Below are 25,012 nucleotides of genomic sequence, written 5' to 3' on the forward strand. Positions count from 1 at the left end.
GGGGACCTGGGAAAATGAAGCAAGCAGCAGCACCGCCAGGGCTTCTGGAGCAGGAGAAAGTTTGAGGGGGGAGATCTGGGAATGAACAGTCCTCAGCTGTCTCTTCCGTGCCTGGTACTGTTAAGCACTCTGTATATGCTTCAATGGCCTTCAGTCCTCCCTACGACCCTGTAACGCACGCCTCATCATCCCATTTTATGCAGGATGAACTGATCATCAGAGACGTTACATACGTGCTTAAGGTCACGCAGTCCGGAAGGGGTAAAAACCAGATTTGAAATCAGAACTGTTTAACTTCAAAGGCTGTACCTTTTCTTCATACCACAATGTTTTCACCACCTCCCAGGCAGGGTCAATTCACAGGCCTGGGAAAGCCGTCTCTGAATCACTGATCCTGTTCCCAGTTAGTTCCCTGACGACTGCTATTTCACCCATGGGAATGTGTGTCTCGGGCTTAGGACAGATCCCCCATCACACACCTCAATGTACCTCATTTACACTTTAACTTGGATGGGTTGATCAGAAACAGCACGGAAGGAGAAGGCTGGGCCCAAGGGGATGAATGGAGATGAAATGCGTGTGTAATAACAATTACACAGACCCACTTTCCCTATTTTACAACATTACTGGAGTTTTTCCTGCTTGCTTCTCCCCAGTGAAGGTAAGTTTAAGTTCCTTTTCTGGCCTTATTCTTCCTCCTCTGAGAAAGGGGCTGCCAAGTCAATACAGGCTGATGTGGGCATTAAGTAAATGGCTCCAGCCTGTGGGCTCTCCATGGCCATCCATAGGTGGGCTGGCAAAAGTGCCTGTCCATGGCCTTGGTCATGCCGGGAATCCAGACCCGGCACCACCCTCTCCCCTGAAAAACAGAGTGGTTGAGGTAAGGGGCAGGGACAGCATATCCCAATTCTGCCAGGAACCATGGGAAGCAGAAGCTGGCTCTCTGAGGAAAAGTTAGCCAGGAGAGTAGGCCCACCTGGGAGACTGAGCGTAAAGTTAATTAGTGACTTGGAAAAACAAGTTCAGGAAGAGCTGCCAAGAGGGTGAGCAGAGGGAGGGAGGGAGGACGGCGTGGCCCTGGCCATCCTCTCATAGCAGGGCCAGCGAGCCTGCCTCGCTGCCCTCCTCACCTGCCACCACCACGGGCTCATTCTGCAGCAGGCAAGAGAGTCCTTCAGGCCCCGTGGGTACCAGCCACATCCTGGATTAGGGAACTACCCTCTGGATTCCTGTCTACCCGCTCACCTTTACTTTTTTTCAAAATACAGAACTGTTCCGTCTACTATTAACTGCTACCCCTCACTTCCACCCTGAGAAGAGGAGGGGAGCTAAAGCGTGGTCATGTGTGCCCATTTTTTAAGTGAAATAGAGGCACAAGAAAAGGCAGATGATTTGCTCAGGATCACACTGAGGCCAAGTCTCCTGACTCTCAGCTCAAAGCTCTTTCCAATTGGCACCTCTGACCAAGCAGGTGGGTATAATCCCCTCCTCCTTTGTTGAAACCTTAGTGGGGCCTCAGTCTCCACTGTGGCCTCTCCAGGGCTGGGGCAGCAGGCACTCAGCAGGCCCCAAGAAGCCCTCCCTCCCCAAGGAGACAGAGATGCGGCCTGAACTGTGGCACATTGCTCCAGGTGGGCCCTGAGGTTACAGGTTCCCCTTCAGGGCCCAAATTATTCCTTTCTGACCTAAGTTGCTCCCCAAACTGAATCATTTCATAAGTGGTTGACCCTGCTTGCAAATGGTGCTTTTCCCCAGGCCTTCCCCTCTGGAGGCAGGGATACACAGCTCCCTTGACTAGGGCTTCCTAGCACAAAACAGGGCCAAGGGAAGAAGAGGTGGTTGCAGCAACACCACCCTGCTTAGAGGCCAAAGCCTCAGCCTCGAGTCTTCTATTCATTCCCCACTGGACCATCCTGCCATCCTACAGAGCTGGCAGTGGAGATCTGAGTCTCCCTCCCATGGGCTCCTGTGCTGAAAGACTAAGGGCAGAGAACAGCTAAGGAACCCTATACTAGAAGCCTTGGGCCCCGGTTTAGACTTCCAGGATTTCTCATCCTGGCCCTGCCACTCAATCAGGTAAATGAATGGTAACCTCTGTACCCGTTTCCTCTATATAAAATGGGGACAGTACTAGTACTCCCTTCACAGTGTTACGGTAGGATTAAATGAGCTTCTGTATGGTAAATGCCTGGCACCCAATAAGTGCTCCATAAAATGGAAATAAGAGTTGAGGAGGGGTAGGGTCCTCTGCGTGCAGCTTTTGGAGGTGAAGCTGAATCTGGAGCCAAAATATCACAGAATCTTCGCTTTTTAGAAGTGAAAAAGACTGAGGAAGTTACCCAGTTCAACTCCATTTCTGCTGTTTTACAGATGAAGAAACTGAGGCCCAGGGAGGAGTGGCTTGTCCTGATGTTCACGGCTGAAGCTGCTAGTTCTTTCCACCACAAAGGGCATGGATTCTGCTGGAAGTCAAAACTTCCCAAGTAGAAAACTGCCGGTGAACAGGCTCCACTGGGGGCAGCTCCTCTCCTGCTGGGAGGATGCAGGGGGGTCTCAGCACCCTGGACAGCAGGCTCCCATCACCCAAGCAGGAGAGTGTCTCTCCTCCCAACTCCCTGTGCCCCCTGGGCTCCTCAGACACACTGCCTGGCTGTGTCCTGCTGAAAACCCATCCATCTCCAAAGGCACAGGTGTTCAGCACTATTACCAGCCTCCTCCACCAACCCCATCGTTGGACTGTCCCTAGAAATGTAAAGTCACACACTTCTGGGTTCAAGCTGGGCTCTGCTACTGACTGCATATGAGACCTCCATGAGTTCCTTAACCTCTCCAAGCCTTAAGGTCTTCATTTATAAAACGGAAAAGGGAGTGCCTACCAAGTACCAGACATTGTGTTTGGGAAAGTACCAGACAACCACCCTTGCCCCTGGGACCTTACATTCTAGTGGAGGCAGACTGTTAACAAATAAACAAGCAAAATACACAGTATGTCAGGTGGTCTAAGTGTTATGAAAAAAATAAAGAGAAAAAGGAGATAAGGGGTGTGAGGATAGGGGAGTTGTTTCCAATAGAGAGATCAGGTAAGGCCTTAACAACAAGGTGACACCTGAACAGCCCTGAACAGTGAGGAAGTGAGTCATACGAAGACCCAGAAAGTTCGAGGCAGAAGGGATGAGTACTGCAAGGGTCCTGAGGCTACAATCTGCTTGCTATGTTTGAGGGGACGAGGGTAGTATTTACTTTGTACAGTTGTTTTGAGGATGCAAAGGAATGATACTTGTAAAACTCAGCACAAAGCCTACAGCGTTCCAGGAATCTGGCACAGGCTGGGTCGAGGGGAGAGGTGATAGACACCAATCATTGGGAACTGAATACAATCAGCGGGGGCAGGGGAGGAGAGCCCAGGGAAGAAGGGCCAGGGAGACAGATGGACAGATAAACATAAGGAGACTCGGGCCCAAAAACCTATATTAAGGATGAAGTGTAGGAGAAAGGAAAATTGAGAACACAGCCAAAGACACTAGCAGAGTAAGATCTGTGGGGATGGGGTGAGGGACTGAGGGACTGAGCCTTCCGGGGAAGCAAGATCCTCATGCCCAGGCAGTGCTGGAAGACAGTGGGGCAGTCCTGGGGGTAAGAAGCAGGAAATGAGAGGGTCTGCCAAACAAAGCATCTCTGAGCTATCCCTGGTTCCTAGCTGAGGGCCCGCACTAAGGCCCAGGTCCCAGTAGAGAAACATCCCCTCCTCCCCGCTAGGAACAGGACGTGGCCCTGGAACAGGACCTGGCCCTGCCCCCACCCCATGCTGAGCCAGGACCTTCTGGTCCCAGTGTCTAGAACCCACCTCTACCTATGCTCACCCTCCGATGAGCCCACACTTGGGGCCTCTCAGGGCCTCTGGGTTGCCCAGAACAGATGAGTCCCTACCCCAGAAGGAATTCAGGTTAGCCCGAATCACTAACTAAGAAGCCACTATTCAGTCTAACAAAATTCCTGGTTATTGCCCATCTGGGCCCCAAAATGTCCTAGCTCTGCTTGGGCTGGTCGCCTGACCAGAAAATTCCCCCTCTCCCTATTACTGCGTGCTTTAGCACTACCCACACTGAACTTTTATTTATTTATGTATTTATTTATAATGTACCTCTTTTAAAAAATTATTTAAGGTGCTAATTCAGTATCCTACAAGGCCCACCCAACTCAACTTCTATTTCCTTGTGGAAGCCTCTCTGAACACCTCCTACATCTCATCCCACATAGAGGTGGGATATATTGATTCCTCCTCTCACTTCCTATTGAACTTTACTTTTTTATGACTCCTGTGGCACCTCTCCTGATCCATCTTGTATTACTGTTGCCATTTCTTGTCACCTAATTTCCCTTGACCGCCACTTACTCCACCCGACTTGGCTTTCGTCAGGAGCAGGGGACCCCCTCTGACTCATCTTTGGATTTCTAGAACCCCACGTGTGTATGGCATATGTATGGTAAGTGTGCAGTAAGTGTTTTCTGAATGACTGGGGCCAAGCCGACCCCCTGCTCTCTCTCCTGGTCCTGGTGAGCCTGTCAGAAGAAGAGGTCGTCAGACCCACTGACTGGGACGAAGTGACAAGGGTATACGCCCAGTAATACCTCTAGGGACTGGGGCCCTAGGACCTTTGCTGCCCTCCAGGGTGAGCCAGGTCCACTTCCTGATAAGGACCCTTGCTAGAGACCAGGTGACCACCCCTTAGCCAGAAGAAAATTCCAGAAGGGAGCAGGGCCAGAGGTCATGGCAAGTCAGTTACGCTTGGGAATAAGGGTGGCACAGAGCTCTGGTGCCCAGCATCCCAGGCTGACACTGCCCATGGGTGGGGGTGAAGGGCTCAGAGTCTCCTACCCTCAAGGCCAAGCTGCCTGGCTCTGTTCCTGCCTGCCTGCTCTTCCCCCAAGTCTCTAAAATAGCTGGTCTATTTTCTCCCCTTCCCCTACTCCACACCCCACCCCAAATGTGACAACCAGAAACACCTCAGCATTCAGAGAAAAGATGTTCAGAGACAAATGTTGGTTTGTTCAGAACAAGAGAAGAAAACAAACCCAAGAGGAAACCGGGAGGTTGCCCTGAGGGCAGGGTGTGCAGGGAGTCCTGCAGCCTTCAGCCTGGCCCCTGCCTGCTCCTCAGGAAGGAGGTGGAGAGGCTGCCCAGGGCAGGCTGGCACTGCCCTCCTGGGGAGCTCAGAAAGCCAGGGTACTGCCCTCCTGCGCTCACGTTCCTGGCTCACCCCAGCTCACAGGGCACAGCATCAGTGAGTACTAGCCCTCACTCTAAAGCCTGTTGTGACCACTGACCTGTCCCCCAGGCAATGCCCAGACCAGAGAAGCCAGGGAGCTTCAGAAGCGGCAGGCAGGAATGCAGCTCCGCTCCTTTCCTAGGCGGCCTTGGTTTCATGCTCTGCCTGGGCAAGGGAGCTTCCCTCAGTCTTTTCTCCTAACCATGCCTCCCTTCATTTTTCCTATAGAAATACCACAGTAAGAAGAGAGGTTAGACTTGAGCAATTCTAGGGAGTGAGAAGTAAAGGAAGAGATAAGAACAGAGTGGAGGAAGAAGCTCTCCAGTGAGGAGCCACCCTCTGGAAGCCAGAGATCCTCTCTGGGCAGGAGCCAGAGGCCACAGGAGGAGCACGGACTTAGATTCATGAGACCTGGGTTTGGATCCTACTTCTACCACAAGCGGTGCGACCTTGAGAAAGCCTCGCCAGGCCTGTTTCCTCATCTGTATACTGATATACAGATGTTAACAATACCTTCCTCACCTAGGCCAGATGAGTAGTAGCAGAAAGCACAGGCCAAGCCTCCCACATAGTAACTGACACTTAACAAAGGGGAGGACCCTGCTGGAGCTGCCTTCATGGAGCAGGGAGTTCCTGTGGGTCCCCTCCTCTACTCAAAAGGGAAACAGCACAGGAAAAATGCGCTGATTTAGCCAAAGGAGAGGAACTGTAATCCTTAATAAGGCTGATAGCTGAGCTAAAGCCAGCCCTGCCCGGAGACCTTGGTGACTTGCGTAGGGGAAGAGCGTCCTGGCCCCGTTCTTCAGGCCTCTTGTCCGCTCTCAGAAAAGAAGGTGCAGGTTTCTAAAGCTCTGGACGCTGCCAAACCTCCACTGGGCCCCCTGAGGCTGTGAAGTCTCCATGGTGAGCCTTCACTCTGCCCTGGGCAGTAGGCAGGTGGGGACAGGACCAGTCTGCCCCTCGTGCCTGTTCCCAGCTCAGGCCACAGAAACAGAACCACAGCAGCAGCCGCCCATGGGCCCAGCACAGTAGAGCAGGGTTGAGCATACCAGCCCAGGAGCCTGCCTGAGCGGAACAGCTCCTTGGGCCAGGTCTGTAGCTAGGCAACAAGCTCTCATAATCAGCTCAGTTCACTTTCCATTTGTATCATTTTGCTCCTGTCACAATGCACTACTCGAATGACCAGGTTGATGTGTGCGAAAGGATGCCTCAGGGCAGAGCACTGCTCCTCTGCCCCTCTTCGCCCACCACCCCACAGTGCTGTGGGCCCTTCTAGGAAGGAGGTAGCTGTGAGCGAGGGAAGGAAGCACACATACCCAGGGGAACAGGGGTGGGAAGAAACGGACAGCGTGACTAGCCAGGGGCAAATGGAGGGGGGAAAGTGCAGCCCCAGAACTCCCCGCATGGCACAGTACCCTCAGGCCTGGAGGGGTAATACAGTAAGTCTTCCTTCTGACGTCTCCATCTGCCCCTGGGTTTTCTGATGCCATCCACAGGAGTTACAGAACCTCAGAAGGACACCTCTCAGGCCAGAGTAAGAAACAAGCTCTCTGCCTCAAAAACAGCCTAGTTCAGTGGAAAGAAGGTGTTGTAATCACAAGAGCAAGGGCTTGGGAGTCAGGGACTCTGGCTTTGATTCAAAGCCTGGCCACTATCTGGCTATGTGATCTCAGGCAACTGTTTACCTTCTCACAGCCTCAATCCATTAAACAGGGATAATCACTGGGTTTTAAGTTTATTGGGAGGATTAGAGATTAATGTAAAGTATACACAGCAATGTATCTGTCTGGGGTGCTCAATAATGAGCAGTTATTCATTAATTTTTAAAAATTATGTATTCTCACTTGTGTGTCCCGGGAGCAGGTGAGGGCTGCCTGTGCCTGGGCTCCTCAGCAGGAGGCAAGTCCTCTTTTGGCACATGCGCTGGCCAGAACTCCATCCAGATATTCACATCAGGATGAACAACCAGAAGGCTGGAAACTAGGGGTGGTTTCCTGGCTCTGCTATTAGTTAAATGTCTTTGGCAAGAAACTTGTCTCTGAATCCTGGTTTTCTCAATGTTTAAATGAAAGAATTAACCTTACCCCATCATAAACTTCAAGACCGCAACTGGAATGCCTGGGCTGATGTGATTCCATGTCAAAGGGGTGAAGCACACCTTGGGTTCCTGGAAGACTTCAAGGGGCAGGCCAGGCTCTGAGCTTACTCAAAGAGGCCCCCCGGCTTGGCCATTCAGCAGTGTTAGGAAGAAAATAAACTCAGTGATATGTGGGGTGCCACTTAGAATTCCAGAGAGGAACAAGAGTAGGTGAAAAGCCCCCAGAAATCCCAGAATGCTCAGAAATAGGGCCTAGCTCCCCTAACCACCTCATCCCAGGCCTGCTTCCCTGGTTTGTCCCCTTTCCCCATCTCTATCTCTCTCTCTCCTCCCCCACCCCCAACTTTGAAAGAGTCTGAATGATGTGTGCCTGTCTCTCTCCCCTAATGCAGACAGCCAAGTGCTAACACTAGCAAGGTTAGTGATCTACACAAGAAGGCCGCAGAACTCACAGCAGACCCAGACCAGGGACATCACTGTGCCCTCACCTTCTGAGCCGGTCTCAGGGCTACAAGGAAAGAACCCCAGGCAGTTGCCTCTAGCTTTGTTCTCAGTCCTGCGAAAGATCCCTGCCTTCTCATGGCTGCCTGCAGCCCCAGCCCAGTATGCCACGGCCCCTGAGACCTCTGCTCCTCCCTTCTCCTCCAGGCAGAAGATGTATCTGCCCTGGCCTGGCATTTATGCCAGCCTGGCTTTTCCCTGCAGGCCTGTTCCCCAATTCTTTACCCTGCCTTCTTCTATGTCTAGGACGGAGTCCAGCACAGGAGTGCTGCGAAAGGGAGGGCACTCTGAGACTCATTAACATGACAATTTGGGATGCCAGAAGAACCAACCACGTTCCACAGCAAGCAGCAGTCCCCAGACCCAACAAGTTACATTGCTCTTTCCTGTCTCCCAGACAGACCCCCAACCAGGCTTTAGGCTGCTGATCATGAGATCCAACACCAGCCCCCAGAGTTTTCTTTCTTTAAAGAATCTAAAGCCATCCTTCAGGGAATTTTTTTTTTTTTTTTTAGCTGTCCAAGCATAATGGGGCAAGCATCTCCCCCATTTTCCCCTTCCACCTAAAGGGGTTAGGGAAACTGGATTTACTTGGGGAGGAGGTGGTAGGTCTTGCCTAAATCAACCTGTGCTTCCCCCTTCCTTCATACACCCATTTCAAGCAGTAATCTGAACTAGGGCTTTCTGGAAAGAGTTTGTGCTGCAGCAGAAAGAAAAGCGGCAACAAAAATCTGGTATAATCACCAGCAAGCCTGTGGCTGGCCACTGGCCGTGGGAGCCTCCAGGGCCTAGAACATTAGGCCCTTTCTGTTTAATTTTCTTCTCACCCCAGCTGAGGCCAGGACATCCCAGGTGTGCAGGAAGCCTGGGGGGCATGGCATTCTCCCTGGGAGAAAGAAGGCCTCTCCTAAACCTGGAAAGGAGGCCGGATTGTGGTCTCAGCTTTGCCTCTTCTGAGCTGAAGATGCTGAAGCCTATATCCTCCTCTCTCCAAGTGCATAGTTGTGGGCACACTGAGCTGCTGGGAGGATGTAAATGAGGTGGCATCGCATGGAAGCATCTAACAAAACCCACCCTAGTTTCCTTCCTCTCAACCTTGCCTGCCCCCAGCAAAAGGCCAAATTTCAGCTCTCCAGGACCGTAGTCCTGTGCGGAGTGGAGGGCAGCTGAAGATAAGGCGGCCTGTGCAGACCAAAGAAGGTGGTGGAGGAGCTGAGCTGGGCACCCCACTCACTGGAGGGGATGCGGCAAAGCAGGCAGCTGGGACTGGGTCCAAGTAGTAAGTCAAGTGTGTGCAATCTCCTGATGGAGCGTGCAGGGGAGAGGGTGGGAGTGTGTAATTCCCCTGCAGGCCTCGGAGGGGGGTTGAGAGGAAGGCGGGAACAATCTGCGGTGGTAAGGTAAGTCAGGCTCGGTCCCTGCTCCTCCCAGCCCCTACACGCCACCCACCACGGCCCCTTGCAGACCCAAGATGGGGAGACATGGGCTCCTGCCACTCACCCTAGCCGCCCGGGAGGAGTAGGGATCCTCGAAGAGCGCCCACATGCGGGGCTGCCAGCCGCGGCAGCCCCCAGACCCGGCGCCGTGGCCCGCGCCTCCCTCGTGGGGGCCCAATCGCTGCAGGGCCAGCTCCCGTTCATCGTCGCCGGCCTCGTCGCTGGGCCCCGCGCCGCTGCCGCCTCCGTCCGGACTCTCGAAGATGTCGAGCGCCTCCTCGGCGTCGCGGTGCTGCCGGTAGGTCATCCAGCAGCAGGGTTCCACGTCGGTCTCGTCGATGCCCCAGAAGGTGAGCTCCTCTTCGAAGAGCGGCCCGCACACGTCGGCGGGGCAGTGCAGCTTGCCGGTGCGGTAGTAGTTGAGCACGTAGGCGAAGACGCCCGGGTGCCTGTCGAAGAAGAACTCGCAGCCCCCGCCGCCGCTGCCGCCCGCACCGCCGCCATCGGTCTCGGGCCGGCCCCCACCGTCGGGGTCGGCCAGCCAGGCGAGGCGGGTTCCCGGTAGGGTGCGCAGGGTGCTGCGGTAGGTCTCATGTCGCGTGCCGCCCACGTTGATGATGATCTTCTCCGACGCCTCGCCCTTGGCCATCTCCTCCTTCAGACATGTTTTGGACGGAGGCTTGTTCCCCGACTTGCGCCCGCGGTAGGAGGAGACACACACCGAGCTGATCATAAGAAGCGCTGCGGGGCTCCGGCTTGGGGCGGCCGCTGCCCTCCAAACACCCTTCCCGAGGAGGCAGCGTCAGACGGGGGAGGGGGAGGAGACGAAGAAGAGGCAGGAGGCGGCGGCGGCCCCCTCTGCGGCGTGGCCCTGCCCCTGCCTATCCCCCCTAGGACGCGGAGCGGGAGGAGTTGGATTTCTCTGGTGCACAGGTGGTTGGGGTTAGGGCAGGAAGCTCCGGAGGGAGGCGGAGAGAGGGAGGACGCGGGGAAGTAGAAGCAAGCACACACGCGGTCCCCCGCTAGGACGGGACAGACAGACGCTCTGGGCCGGGGACACGCCCCCGCCGTCACCCCGACCAAAGACAAGGAAGCGCACAGTTCAGGCGCACCGCGAAGGTCCGGGGCGCTTGCGCTCACACTCACACGGGCCACCCTCCGGCTCCCAGACCGCACCAAGCCCCGGAGCAGCCGGCTTCCCCGCAGCGGCGGCAGCGCAGCAGCAACAAGTCCTCCGAGTGGCTGCCGGGGCCGTGCTGACACTCTCACGGCAGCCGGAGCTCCGTGGGCCCGGGCTGCTTGCGGTCAACACGAGGCGGCGGCGGCGGCATGTAGCCTCTTCCCCCCATTCATAAATCCAGCGCCGGGCGAGGAAGGCAGGCGGGGCAGAGCAGAGCGCGGCGGCCAGGCGGGCGGGGGCTGCGCAGGGCGAGGCGGCAGCTGGAAAACAAGCGCGCCCGCAGGAGCGAGCCTCGGGTCCTGCGTCCGCGGCTGGGAGCTGAGCCGGACCCGGCGCGGCGCTGCGGGGGCCGAGCTGGGGCGGGGGGGCCTCAGACGGGGCGTCCTGCGCTGCGCGGCGCCTGGGGGGCGGGGCCGCTCTGGGGAGCGGGGCTCTGGGCACTGACGAAGGAGTACCCGGGGCGGCGGCCGAGCTGCCAAGGACACCTGCAGGCTTCCCGCGCCGCGCGGAGAGGGAGCCTCAGCGCAACGCCCCGGCGCCGGGTTCCTGCGATCTGGCGGCGCTGGGAGCCACGCCATCTACGCGTCTGCCCATCTCCGGGCGGGGCGCCGGCCTTGGCTCGTGCGCGGCAGGGGGCGGGCGCGAGGTGGCATAGGGGAGGGGGCGTCTCGGCGCTGGTGGGCTGGGGCCCTAGGGGCTCTTGGTCTCCCTCCGGCGCTGGCAGCGGCCGCCACGCTCCAGTGGCGCCTTTTCTCCGGGGCCCCGCCTCGCCCAGGCGCGCCCTTCGCGGGCGGGGTGGGCGGGGCGCGGCGCGGGGCCGATCCGGCTAGCTGCAGGCCCCGGCGACCGAGCGCAGTCTTCCTCCCCGGAGCCGAGCCCAAACCAAGCGCGTCACCTCCTCGCCGCCAGTGCCCAGCCCAGCGCGCCGCCCCTGCGCGCCTCCGCCGGCAGCCCCTCCCGCCCCCCTCGGCCTTGCTCCCCGCCTCCCCCGGGCCCGCAGCTCCTCCCACTGCAACCCGCAGACACCGAAGCGCTCTCGACCCCTGACCTCTAACCTCCGCCCGGCTCCGTCGCCCCCTCCCCGCCAAGCTGGTCGAACTGTTGCCGTTTCACTGCGGCTGATGGAAGGCCAAGGAAGAAAGAGGTAGAGACGCTGTCGCGAGGATCAGGCTGTCCTCTCCTTTCCCAGGCACCGTGTTGGGGCCTTCTGAGCACCCCGCCCCGCATCCTGCGCCTCGGAGGCCCAGCGGAGCCCAAGACGCCCATGGTCTTGATGCTCTTCGCCTCTGTCCCAGCCACCAAAGCCCCCGCGATGGAATGGGGGACGGGTGGCCTTGGGCAGAGAAACGCCTCTTGTGCTAGTTGGAAGGAAACCGTAGCTCTGGCTCTGTTCATCGCGAAACGTGTTATGGATGTGGGGTGGGTGGGTGGGTAGCCCTGAAAAGTCATTAGTTAAAGCCTTTGCTCGTCATTGCTCTGGGGTCCACATAGGAAGTGCCTGTGTCCTGCCTCATGACCCCCTCCTGCTTCTACTCTTATTCCACCCATTAAAATTTGACTTTGCCTGTGTATATGCCTCCTCTCCCCTCCCTAACCCTGAGCTCCTGCAGGCGGCATTGTGCTTTTTCCATCTTGATAGCTCCCACAGTTCCTGCCTCTGAGAACCTGTTTGCTAAGTGATTGAGAAGCTGCCATACCCAAAACATAGGCACCAACAGGACTTTACTGGCCCTATCCCAAGAGCAATTTCCAGATTCATTTGTTTTTGTTAAGTCCAGAACCTATTTTACATCTTCATATTAATCCCCAATGGTTTTTTTTTTTTATTTTTTTACAGCTTCAGGCAGCTTCCATGCCTGTCTGGATGATGTAAGGAGATCTTGAGGCAGAAATGAAAGGTAAATGACACACCTACCCTGGACAGCTGTGCACCTTCCCATTTCCAGATCAGGCAGTACCTAGCTCAACTGGGAATAACAAGACAAGGGCCTGTGTGTGTCTCAGGAAAGGTTAAAAGCCCAGTGCCAATGCAAGGGAGTTTTACAAGCAAGTCTCGTTATTAATGAGGCCAGAAAACCAAAATGGCAATGATCTTTGATGATCTGTACTGATACACAGGGGTGGTGTGTTAATCAGAAACACACATTTTCTGGCACCCCCTTTGTGCCCAGTCCCTGCTCCTCGAAACTGATGTTTGTATTTCAGAGTTTAGCTGGCTTTGAATTTGCTGCAGTGAAAAGAAATATCCCAAGAGTAACTGGGAAGAGAAGACCCGGGACACGCCAGAAGCTGGAGTGAGGAAGAAAGAACCACAGAATATTAATGTAATGAATACCTTTCAAGTCCTATCTGGTCTGTGTCCTGGCAAAGTCCCTTGGGGTCTCTCCCCTGCTTTCTGTCAATCAGGATGACTGAGCTCCGTCATTGGAAGAAAGGGAGTGTAGTGGGTAAGGGGAAAAAATCCATAGTATCCCACCCCGATTGACTTATTCACTCAGTGAATACTTATAGAATACCTACGATATGCCAGAAGCAGTTCCGGGCACTGGAAATACATCAGTGAATAAAACAGCCACTCGCCCTAGTAAATCTGCCCAACTGGTGCTTCCACTCTGCAGTGCTCGTGGATGGTGATGAGCACCTGGGGAGATGGGTAGAGGGAGAAAGTTTCCAGGGAAAAAGGAGGCCAGGAGGGGAGGGAGGGAGATCAGAAAGCTGGGACATGGGCATGGGAACCTAGGAAGAGCTGACAAAAACAGAGGGCCCAGCCTGAGAGAGGCAGCTGGGTAAAGGTGCGTGGGACCAGGTCTCCTGGCTCTGTGCACTGACCAGCTCCGGAGAGGGGAGCTCAGGCTCAGTCCCAAGGCCTCTAGAGAATGCCTCACCCTTACTGGAGATTCATTCTAGAGCTCTGGGCTCACCTGTTACCTGTGCCTCTCTTTGCGAGTCGCTATGCTGCAGTTAGCACTATGGGACTTGTTCCCATCGGTTCTTTGTGTGAGGTCTTCCTGTTCCCTCAAAACGCAGAGCCCAGCTGGAGAAAGATAGGAGAGCCCCCTGCCCAGGCTACTGTGATACAACCTATGGATGTGAGGGTGCTGCCCCCTGGTGGTGCTAGGATGTCCTGGCTCCAGACCTTGCCCTGATCTCTGGGGGCTGTGATGTGGGCAGATGGGGTGGCAGCTGATTCTGGGCTTCCTGTTGATTCCAGGACCTCAGGTACCTCTTCTAGCCTAACTCTGCCATTGGGACTCTGCCTACCCCCTCCCTTCTTCATTCCTCCAAGAACCTTGATGCCTGACAGGCTTAAGCAAGACCACAAAGCAACCACTATTGGAAATTCCTAGTTCCCCAAGCTTCTTTCCCTCAGTTTCACCTTTTCTCTTCTGTCCTCTCCTGAGTGTCCTGGTTTCTTCAGGCTGTCAGGGAAGAGCACCTGTCTGAGAGCCAGTTCACAGACAGTGTCAGCCACAGCGGATTTCCCTCATCAGGGGTGAGGGTGTGGCGAAAGAATAGGAAGAGAGGGCCATGGGAGATTCTAAAGGGGCACCGATGGAGGCTGTCAAGCACCTGCACCCTTTCCAGGCCCACCGCCCCCCCCCCACCATAATAAGGTCCTCACCCTCTGAATGCTGAGGCTGACCCTGTCCATAGGAAGCTGAGAGCCTGAAATCAAAGCCATTTACCCTTCCCCTTTCCACACTGGGAGCTTTGTATGGGCTCAGCCTCTTTAGAATTACTGGAGCCATCCAATCTCCTCTCCATCTTCCTTCTTTGAAACCCATTTGTGGTGAGGGTCTGTAGGCCAAGGCAAGGTCCTATCCAGTGGTGCTCACACTTTCCCTTTTTGGTATTCTAGCTCCTGCCAGGGACTGACCCTCCTCCTTCAGGTCCAGGCCAAGGAGCCAGCATCCTTTCCCAGCACACCTTGCTCTCTCCCAGCCTGGAAAATTGAATTGCTTTATCAGAGTCATTGGAGGGTGATAGGGCCTCACCGTTCAGGGGGGAACAAGAGAAGGGAAGGCAAGAGCAGGCTGGCAGCCTCCTGTCTGCGTCTCAGCTCATGTCATCCTGCCTCCCCCCACCCCAAGCAGTCTGCAGAGACTTGCAGGCTCCAAATCAAAAGTGAGAGCCTTCCGGCGGGGGGAGGGGTTGTAGGTCGGAGGAGGCTCTGGGGAGAATCTAGCCCCAGTGATTCAGGTCTTGTGAAGATCAGTAGAAGGGCTCTGCCTCAGGACTGAAAGCAGGGTTGGGTTGCTGGGATAATATAATCCCAGTGAAGTTGTATCTGGGGCTCAAAGGCAACCTTTGAGGGCCCTGCTCTTAAAGCGAAGAGACCAGAAGCTCAGGCCTGGGCAGGGCTCGGGGCCTCATACACTATGGACATGGAGTCATAGGGTTGGAGGGGACCTGAGTGTTAGCTCATGGACACATTCCCCCCACTTAGGGATGTCAGGCCTAAGCAGCAGCAGCGAACTCTGAGAGACTGAGCTAGGGCTGGGGTTGGGCCAAGGACAGAGAACGACGTGGGGGCCACCAGCTGAGTGGACCCTAGAGGCCTCCTTGTTTAAGGCTCCTAGGCTGGGAACTCAGCCTGCATCCAGAGAGTACCCCCCTGTCCCCGCCGGCCGCCCACCACACACACGCTAGCCCAGGGTCCGGCAGGCAAGACCCCTTGACACTTAGCATTTCTCCATCTATAAAAGTACAGATTCCTCCCACCTGGGCTAAGTTCCAGGAAAAACTGGTTCATTCCATTAGAGTAGTTAATTAGTCCTGATGGGCCGGTTCCCTCCAGCAATGTCCTGGGGAAAGGGGAAGCAGCTGTCTGGCGAGGCAGGCCAAACTCAGGTTCCTTTTGGGTGCCCCTGAAGTCCAGGGATTCTTCCCTGCTTGGGTCAGCCCTGGGCAGAATGGAGGGACCCAGAACCCAGGCAGCTCAGACCCAGGGACAGAGAGCAGATCCCCACTGAGTCTTTATGCTCCGCAGCCAGCACTGTGCCTGGCGTGGATCCATCTTTGTAAGGGTTTGTGGTTGAACGACAGGCATAGTCTCCCAATCTCACAGGTTTCTTCCTACCTAAGATGATGTAAGTAAAGAATGCAGCAGCGTGCCTGGCACCAGTGAGTGTGCCAGGAGGGGAGACACCCAAGTCAGGTTGTGACTGCCTCTGCGAGCCAGAGACTCTTGCCTAGTCCTTTGTATATTCCCAGTGCTCAGCACAATCCCAGGCACTCAGAATACCTGATTCATGCTTGCTTGATGCATGGAATTAATGAGGCGGGGGGTGGCGGGGGAGGAGTCCTCCCTGTCGGTTCCTTGCTGTGTGGCAGAGAATGCACTAGATTGGGAGTCAAGAAACCCAGGCATTGGCCCCCAGTCTTCCCCTTGCTTGGTTGTGGGAAATCTGGTCTTTTCCTCTTTGGGCCTCAGTTTTCCCCATTGTTATACAAGGAGGTTTGGCCAGATAATCCGTAAGGTTCATGTTCTGGTTACTATTGTTATGAAACAAATTACCCCCAGTATGTGGTGGTATAAACCCAACAGTCATTTTATTTTGCTCATTATTTTATGGGTCAGGAAATTAGGAAGGGCTCAATTGAACAGTTCTTGATTAGGGTCTCGTGCAGCTACAATCAGATGACAGCGGGCTGCAAACATCTGAAGCTCAGCTGGGCTAAACGTTCAGTATGATGTGTTCATGTGGCTGGCAGTTGACACTGGCTGTTGGCTCGAAGCTCAGCTGAAGCTGTCAACTTAAGCATCTGCAAACATATCGCTTCCCTACCATGGCAGTCTCAGGGCGGTTGGCCGTCTTACATGGCAGCTGGCTGCCTCTAGAACCAGTATCCCTAGAACACCAGGTGGAAGTGGAACGGCCTTTCCGAATCTAGCCTTGGAAGTCATATAGCATCATTTCTGCTATACCATGTTGGTCAGAGGAGGCATTTGCTCACCCAGATTCAAGAGGAGGAGGATAGACTCCACTTTTGATGGGAGAAGTATTAAAAAGAATTTGGGGCCTTTTCTTTGTTAAAACAACAACAACAAAGAAAACAAAAACAAAACCCCACCATAGCCTTGTGGTCTGTGGAATACTTTAGCCTTGGCCCAAGTCCCTATGACTGGAGCTGTCTGGTGGTGACTGCTGGGGTGAACACGATAATGTACAGGATCAGTGAGACCCCCACACTCTGATACTCCCTTTCCTGGAGAGAGTTCCTTTCCTCCCCTCCTTCCTTGGCTTCTCTGGATTTTAGGCTGAAACTGTCCTTTGTGAATAGCTTTAGGAGATGGCTCATTGCATGGGTGATGGGGCCCCAGAATGAAGCAGGCCCCATGGCCTTGCCCAGGATGGCAAGAAGGAGGAAATATTTAATGAGCACCTATTGTATCCCCATATAGAAAGAAGTCGATACTGTATTCCAGTAGATGTTACTGATGAAGTTCATTTTTCCCTCATACCATCTCTAAGGAAGATATTTTATTGTCATCCTCCTTTTACAGATCAGAAAATGGAGGTTCCAGGGTTTAAGTGGCTTCCCCAAGGTGGTATGGTTGGTGACAGACCCATGATTCAAACCACTCATGCCACCTGCCCTGGGGCAAACCTGAGGCAGAAGCGGCGGCCTCACGTGTCCTCCCGCATGCCCTTCTCATCCTCCTCCCTGACTGCTCCCTCCACCCAGGGCCCAAACTTAGCCACTCACCTCCCCACCAGAAATGACCTGTTGTGTGTCCAGTTCTGTGTCTCTAAGCTGATAGCCCCTCAGGAGGAAGTTCCGCCCAGGTGCTGGTGACTGATGACAAAGATCCCTAACACTCTAGAATCGGCCCATAACATGGGCAGCCAGATTTTCCCCACTCCCCCATCAACAAGTGGGGGCTTCTGTGTGCCCTCCCCTTTATTTGGGCAGATATTGTGACCCACAGAAGATGGTGGAGGTACTGCGCCATTTTCCAGGCCCAGGCCTTAAAAACCTGGCAGCTTCCACCTCCTGTCTCTTGAGATGGTCTCTCTGGGCACCCTGAGCCCCTCAGTCAGAAGTCTGGCCGAGTAGCCATGCTGGAGAGGCAGTGGTAGCTGTTCACTCCGGCCGGCAGGCCCAGCTGAACCCAGTCTTCCAGCCATTCACTGGAGTGCCAGGCATTTGAGTGAATGTGAAGGCAGCTGCCTTGGACCCTCCAGACTAGTTCGCTGCTAGTTGAATATCACTGAGTGACCTCGGTTGCCACCAAAAGAGTTGCTCAGACAAGTCCTGCCTGAATTCCTTACTCACAAAACTGCGTGATAGAATGGTTGTTTTAAGCCACTCAGATTTGGGGTAACTTGGAATACAGCAATAGATAACTGGACCAACATGTGTTATCTCACTGAATCTATTATCTCTGTTTTACAGACTAGGACATTTAAGCTCAGAGGGATTACGTGACTTGCTCAAGGCCTCCCAGGAAGCAGGAAGCTGGGTGGCATTTGAACTTGAACTTGAGAAGTATGACTCTAGAGCTCCTTCGAACCAAATCCCTTGTTATGCTGCATCTTGGCGGGTCTGTGTGCCCCTCCTGGCAGAAGGGCTCACATCTCAACCAAAAACATTATCTTCAACCAAAAGACTGATACTTTACAAGAAATGACTTTTCTAGCACCAGGCCATTTCCCGGTTTGAAAGATACATGGGGAGATGTGGAGTCATAGGGCAGGGCCCCTCCCTCTGCCAAACTCAGGACAGCAGGGGCTGATTTTATCTTTATTCATCTATAGCTGGCATGGAGCCTGTCCAGGGTGAGTACGTAATAAATGTTTGTTCAACAAATAAATTGACCCACAAAGGAATAAATGATGGAGAGGAAAGGAAGGCAAGCAGGCTACGATCTGGCGAGAAAGGTTTTCCTAACAGTATGGCGATTCCTCAAGGATCTAGAACTAGAAGTACCATATGACCCAGCCATCCCATTACTGGGTATATACCCAAAGGATTATAAATCATGCTGCTATAAAGACACATGCACACGTATGTTTATTGCGGCACTATTCACAATAGCAAAGACTTGGAATCAACCCAAATGTCCATCAGTGACAGACTGGATTAAAAAAAATGTGGCACATATACACCATGGAATACTATGCAGCCATAAAAAAGGATGAGTTTGTGTCCTTCGTAGGGACGTGGATGCAGCTGGAAACCATCATTCTCAGCAAACTATTGCAAGAACAGAAAACCAAACACCGCATGTTCTCACTCATAGGTGGGAACTGAACAATGAGATCACTTGGACTCGGGAAGGGGGACATTACACACCGGGGCCTATCATGGGGAGCAGGGAGGGGGGAGGGATGGCATTGGGAGTTATACCTGATGTAAATGACGAGTTGATGGGTGCTGACGAGTTGATGGGTGCAGCACACCAACATGGCACAAGTATACATATGTAACAAACCTGCACATTATGCACATGTACCCTAGAACTTAAAGTATAATAATAATAATTTTTTTAAAAAAAGAAAGAAAGAAACGTTTTTCCTGCCATCTGGTGGCTATTCCTGGAAGAACACTTTCTATGGCAAGAGAAGAAAATGACAGGTTTCGTCAGGGTCCTTGGCTGTGTGTGTGTATGTGTGTGAGTGCAAGCAGCATCATTCCAGCCTGGAGCTGGGTGGGGTGGGGGTGAGGCCTCCTCCAGGAGTCTGACTTCTTGCCTCTTTCAACGTCGGTGCTCCTAGAGGGTGAGGCAGGAAGAAGAGCTTCCCCAGGCCCCAGCACATTCCGTTCTTCACAGTGCTGAGTATTCAGTGGGTGTTTAATAAGTGAATACTTGGGGCTGGAATGTTAGAACGGGGTGATGTCAGATCCCCTAGTTCATCTTTACCTTCTACTGAAGTTTGCAAAAGGGATAGCTATCGAAGAGAGGGGCAGAACTTTATGCCTATTCCAGGGGAGTCCACCCCGCAGCACCCAGGAGTCCCCTGCCTCCTAGTCCTCGCTTTCAGACCTCTGAACACTGGCACCTTCCCACCCTTGTCCTTCCCTGGGGTGGGCCTCCACACACCCTGCCCTTGCCAGGCTGACAAGTATGGCTTTTCCTGGCAGTCAGGCGGGACAGGAGTTTTCCCTACAGAGAAAACTTAAACTACCTTAAGGTGGTTAAAGGTCCTTAAAAGGCCGGGCGCGGTGGCTCAAGCCTGTAATCCCAGCACTTTGGGAGGCTGAGACGGGCGGATCACGAGGTCAGGAGATCGAGACCATCCTGGCTAACATGGTGAAACCCCGTCTCTACTAAAAAAAATACAAAAAACTAGCCGAGCGAGGCGGTGGGCGCCTGTAGTCCCAGCTACTCAGGAGGCTGAGGCAGGAGAAGGGCGTAAAAAAAAAAAAAAAAGGTCCTTAAAAAAAGACCACCGAATACCATCCTCATTTCAGATGCAGTTTCACCTGGAAAAATCTAGACAGCAAAGGATCTCCCTCAGGAAATGGTTGCAAAGATGACAGGAAATTAGATACGTGGAATCGCTGGACCCCAGTAGGGCCCTCTGCAAGTGTATGCATTATTATTATTATTATTTTTTTTTTTTTTTTGAGACAGAGTCTCGCTCTGCCAGGCTGGAGTGCAGTGGCCGGATCTCAGCTCACTGCAGGCTCCGCCTCCCGGGTTGACGCCATTCTCCCGCCTCAGCTTCCCAAGTAGCTGGGACTACAGGCGCCCGCCACCTTGCCCGGCTACTTTTTTGTGTTTTTTAGTAGAGACGGGGTTTCACCGTGTTAGCCAGGATGAAGTGTATGCATTATTAATACCTATGACAGTTCCTAGGAAAATAGAGAGGTGAACCTGCCCACACTTCCCGTGCTGCTCCTCAGCCAGCCAGCACCCACAACCCCCTCAGCAGTCCTGTCCACCCATCCCAGTCCAAGCTTTTCCCCCCAAAGCTTCCCACAGGATCCTTGGCCACCCATCCCTCTCCCTCATTGCAAGAGCAGGTGAGAAAGGCAAGAAGGGTTTGGTAAGAACAGACACTTTATTGCACACCATGGTGGGGGAGAGAGGAAGAGGGGTCTAGGGTGACAATGCCTCATCCCCTCTCCTGGGCTGAGTGGTTTTGACCCAGGGCTCTGACCAGCCATGGGACACAGGGACTTGAATTGTTCTGAACTTATGCCAGAACCCAAAGTGACAGCCTGGTGTCTGTGCTTGGGTCTGTACAAAGCAGAGCTTTCAATGAGAAGGGGCCCTAGGCCCCCTCCCCCAGCCGAAGTCATCAGGCCCCAGTGAAGCAGCAGACCTCACATCTCAGGGCCTATTTGAAGGATACAGGGGTGCTCAGGGAGCCAGGTTCATTCTAACTGGTTCAGTTTCCAGCTCTTTTCACAGTGGGGAGTACTCTGGGGGGGTGGGATGGGGAAGTTGGGGTGAGGAAGGGCAGGAAAGCAGCCCTTCCGCCTGGTAATACCGTAGACCTGTGCAGTGCCTGGGACCATGGCTCCTGCATCCCAGTCCCATGACCCACACAGGCTGACTCAGAGTGGGGGTTCTCCTGGCACTGGGAAAGCAGCAGCCCCTGCACATGTATTGCTGGAGGGCAGAAGCCGACCTCACTGGCATTCACCGATGTGCCCTACCTGTTCAGCCCCCATCTGGGCCTCGGGCTTCATGCTGCCTCAGTGAGGAGGGCAGAAGGCTCCCTGAGCAAGAAGCTGGTGATGGGGCTGGAGGGCAGGCACAGGTAAGGGATCAGGAGACTGTTGACTCTTTCAGGCACATCCCTGCCCTGGAGTTCCCTCTGTCTTCTGGTGGGCACTGTTTGGACAGCACCAAAGCCAGTGGGGGTGGGGACCCTGTGAAAGGACTTGGGGACCTGGTCCTCTCCTGCTCCTCCAGGATTCTGGGGCTGGATCTTAGCTCATCAGGTGACCCCACCTGCCTTTGATTCCAAAGGCGTCAGAAGTACAGTGGGGAGGGGGCAGGCGGCCCTTTCCAAACACTGTCAGGACTGCATCAAGGGCAAATGCAGCAGTGCTGTGAGATCCCTCTTGGGGTCTCGCCATCTTAAGAATCCTAGTACTTTTCCTCTGGAGAAGAGCTAGGGATTCTACTGGGAACAGCAAGAAGCTGACTGGTAAATACATTTGAGGATTTTTTTTTTTCCCCTAACGCCCTCCTTCCCTGTTTCTGGCAAACCCAGTGGTGTGAAGGCAATGAGTCACCAGCAAGAAACACATGCCTTTCCCCATAGCAGGGGGCTCCCGAGGCACCCTGCCGGCCCTGAGGCTCCCGATAGATAGAGGAGGAGGAGGCAGGGGGAGGGAGCATGGTCTTCAGGAAGGTGGTGAACACTGGGAGTCACAGATCAGCACGCTACACACACCCACACTCACGTATGTGCACACCACACACACACGCACGCACACACACACCCTGAGCTCTGGGCCCTACGTCTAACACACAGCGAAGACACAGCAAAAGCTACAGGGAGCACTAGCGCGCCCACACCTAGCAAGCATACAGCCCCAGCTCAGCCCCTCCCGCTGGGGCCTGGCCCAGCCACACGCTACAAAATTAAAAATATATCAAATATACAATGAAAATAGATCTGTACAGCACTGAGGATGAAAATAGTCCACCAGCCACAGTATAATATTGGGTTTGTCATTTAACAGCATTTACACCCACATGTACAGAGTGAATATACAATAGAAACAGAATATATAGAAGAGTATATATAGTAGAGTGTCTCTCCTGGGGCTTTGCTTTTCCTGTTGCTAATTCTGCTTGGGATTTGGCAAGGGGCCAGGTAGGAGGTGTGGTCAGGTGAGGGGGCCTATGGTGGGATGTTGTGCCCCAAAAGCTCATCTCTTTGAGAGGTGGGTCTCTCTCTCCCCTCAAACACTCAGGAAAGACAGGTAGGGCAGAGGGGGCTAGAAAGGGGAAGGTGTGGAAGAGGGATGTGTAAGGGAGATGGCAGGGCTGGGGGACAGACCACTCCCAGGCTTGGGGGGACAGTAAGGAACTCGGGGGTGAAGGAGGGCACCCTGATTCTGGTCTGTCCCTCCAGGTCCTAAGAGCAATCTGAGCTACAAGAGTGACTTGTGACCCTTTGTGAGGGTGTCTGGGTTGAGCACTGTGGCCTGTTTCTGCCCTGCCCACCAGAGCTCTCCGAAAGATGGAGCCAGTATTCCCTCCTTTATCCCTCCTTTCCTTCCTTCCCCTACCCCATCCATCCATCCATCCATCCATCCATCCATCCACCCATCCATCCAACCCCACCCCCCAATCCATCCATCCATCCATCCATCCATCCATCCATCCATCCATCCATCCATCCCTCTGCAGACATTAACTCTTGGGTCAGGTTCTTCCCTGGCTGCACTCTTGAGAATGGGTTCTCTTCCAGAGGAGGCCCTGAAGGTAATGGAGGGTGGGGTCGCTGTTGTCAACTGCAGCCTTCTGCACAGGCTGGCCTCCATTCTGACGACCAGCCCTTGTCTTTGGCAGCCTCTACTGTCCACAGCACTGCCTGTGGTACTGGCCACTATGGGCCAGGAAGGCTTGGGAAAGGTTTCCAAGGTGTCTGTACATGATGTGCACACTGGGTGGCTGTGCTTGTGTAATAAGGAGAGTGAGTGGCGGCTCAAAGGGGCAGTGAAATTATCTGTCTTTCCCCAGGAGTGATAAGCCCCTGAACTCCGGGGACCCCTGTTCCAGGGGAAAAGCTGCCACTAGACAGAACATTGGACCCCAGGTGAGGAGGGCGGGAAGTGTGCTTCACAATTGTGCTCCAAACCATCTAATTTGTGCTGGGAACCAACAATGTGTGCTCTGGAAACCTCTCCTTGCACCGTTTCCTTCTGTCTCCAGGAGAGAGGCAGAGGCCACCACTGTGGGCTGGGGAGGGGTGCTGGGGACAGGGAGATGGCTAGGCCCTAATTGAGGTGGGGGAGGTTCTGGTCCCAGTCACTGCACTCCCAGACAAGATGCAGGAGCACACACCACCCACCCCAGCCAGGGCCAAGGACATGGGAAGATTCCACCCAGGGACCAGGGCAGAGGATGTTCCTCACCTTCTGCTACCAAGGCTCATGCTCAAGCCGAGGGCAGCACCCACCTCTGACAACAGAACTTGGGGCTTCTGCCTACGCCCTCCCAGTTCTGAGCCCTGAGCCCTTCTGCCTTCAAGCAGGTAGCCTCTTAGACTAGGAGCAACTCCGTCTGGGCTGGGCAGGATGGTGTCCTGCTCTCATGGCAGAGTGAGCTAAAGTCCACTCTCCTTCCCCGGCCCCAAGGCCTCTCACCACCACCATCTGGTGGCTCAGGGCACCCCAGAGCCCTAAGAACTGCAGGTGGCAAGTTACAGGAAGAGAGGGAGGTGAGTGACTCCTGCAGTGGCCACTTGGAATCTCCCAGGGACTGGGAAGCCGGAGTGATGGGTTGTTCCAATTACATGGCTGCAATCTGGTGGAGGCTCTTGGAGGGCTAGATGAGTGGGGTCCTGAATTGGGAAACAGAGCTGCTCCCAGCCTCCTGCTCAGGGCTAGGGAGCAGAGTCTTCTGGGACTGAAGAGGGGAGTGAGGCAGGGCAGACCCTCTCTTCTTGGGCAAAGGGCCTGGCCTGGGCCTGGTGGCCACCTCGAGGAAGAGGCCAGGCCTGGACGAGTGGGCAGGTTGAGTGTGGGGGGAGAGGCGGGCAGGGCTGGGGCAGTGGTCACAGCTCCGACTCAGGGGTGCTGGCCAGAAGGTAGCCGCTCCCATAGCGTCCATTGGGGTTACCACCGGTTTCCAGGGGCGATGTGCTGCCAGGCCCCAGATAGGAACGGTGAGTGGGCATGGGGGAAGGTGCCTCACTGGGCACCTTGCTGAGGATGAAGCGGGTCTCATCGTTCTCCTCCAGGTTGGAGATGTCCTTCATCATGCGGCCCTTCTTGTAGGACACAGAGAGGGTGTTGGAGCCGTCAGAGAGCAGGTGGAAGTGCCGCAGGACGAACACCACAGGGATGGGCAGCGTCGCCACGACGATGAGGGTGATCAGGAGCGCCATGGCCCAGTTGGGGAAATACAGGTAGCGCTCGGCCGCCTGCGGGTGGGCTGCCTTAAGGGCTGCTGCCGGCACTGTGACAGCCCTCCCCTCCCAAACCCTCCAAGACTGCTCTCCTGCCCTCACCCATGGCCTTCCACTCCTCTCCCCTCCCACTATCCTGGCCAGGCACAGCCAAGGATGGGGGTTGACAGGGGTTTACCTGGTCACCTTGGTGAAAGGGTCTAGGGTGATTTCTACTATTATAAAATGAACTAATTCCACTCCACAGGCATGGAGAGAGAATATGGGTTAGAAAGACTGGATAAGTGCATTAATCTTTCTAAGCCTCAGTGTCCCCATTTGTGCTACAGGGATGATGCCACCTCTGTCTTTGGGCTGTTGTAGGATTGTGGTTTAGGTGTGAGGCACCTGGCAGGGCCTGGCACATAGCACCTGCCCTAGAAAGGTGTATCCCTATCTGTGGTTGCATTAAAGGCCTGAGAAGATGCAAATGTCCCTGGGGT

At 54.5% G+C, this 25,012-nt stretch overlaps 2 protein-coding genes, 1 long non-coding RNA gene and 1 pseudogene across 17 annotated transcripts in view; 1 reads left to right on the top strand and 3 right to left on the bottom strand.

Annotated features, from left to right (window-relative positions):
- The window catches only part of KCNC4 (potassium voltage-gated channel subfamily C member 4), an 87,574-nt gene extending 76,182 nt beyond the window's left edge, over positions 1 to 11,392 (bottom strand). For all 12 annotated transcript variants that reach the window (XR_010588181.2, XM_073999468.1, XM_073999431.1 and 9 more), the window contains exon 1: positions 9,367 to 11,392. Coding sequence is in view for 11 of the 12 variants with exons in the window: in XM_073999468.1 (XP_073855569.1) it covers positions 9,367 to 10,035 (669 nt within the window). In the remaining variant the exon portion in view is untranslated. The remainder of the gene's footprint in view (positions 1 to 9,366) is intronic.
- Positions 9,161 to 18,997, top strand: LOC102134748 (uncharacterized). Of its 3 annotated transcripts, XR_010588182.1 has the most exons (4): positions 11,451 to 11,626; positions 12,320 to 12,380; positions 12,688 to 12,806; positions 17,884 to 18,997. It is a non-coding gene; the product is annotated as an uncharacterized lncRNA (long non-coding RNA). The 3 variants fall into 3 exon arrangements; XR_012416661.1 differs by lacking the exons at positions 11,451 to 11,626; positions 12,688 to 12,806 and adding an exon at positions 9,161 to 9,266; XR_006690560.2 differs by lacking the exon at positions 12,688 to 12,806.
- A 1,479-nt stretch (positions 18,998 to 20,476) lies between these two features.
- Positions 20,477 to 25,012, bottom strand: part of SLC6A17 (solute carrier family 6 member 17) — a 51,754-nt gene continuing 47,218 nt past the window's right edge. For both annotated transcript variants that reach the window (XM_005542424.4, XM_065548210.2), the window contains exon 12: positions 20,477 to 24,545. In XM_005542424.4, the coding sequence (XP_005542481.1) occupies positions 24,177 to 24,545 (369 nt within the window). In that variant the 3' untranslated portion in view covers positions 20,477 to 24,176. The remainder of the gene's footprint in view (positions 24,546 to 25,012) is intronic.
- Positions 22,079 to 23,152, bottom strand: LOC135971856 (uncharacterized; annotated as a pseudogene).

This window comes from Macaca fascicularis, chromosome 1 (assembly GCF_037993035.2).
Source record: "Macaca fascicularis isolate 582-1 chromosome 1, T2T-MFA8v1.1".
NCBI lineage: Eukaryota > Metazoa > Chordata > Mammalia > Primates > Cercopithecidae > Macaca > Macaca fascicularis.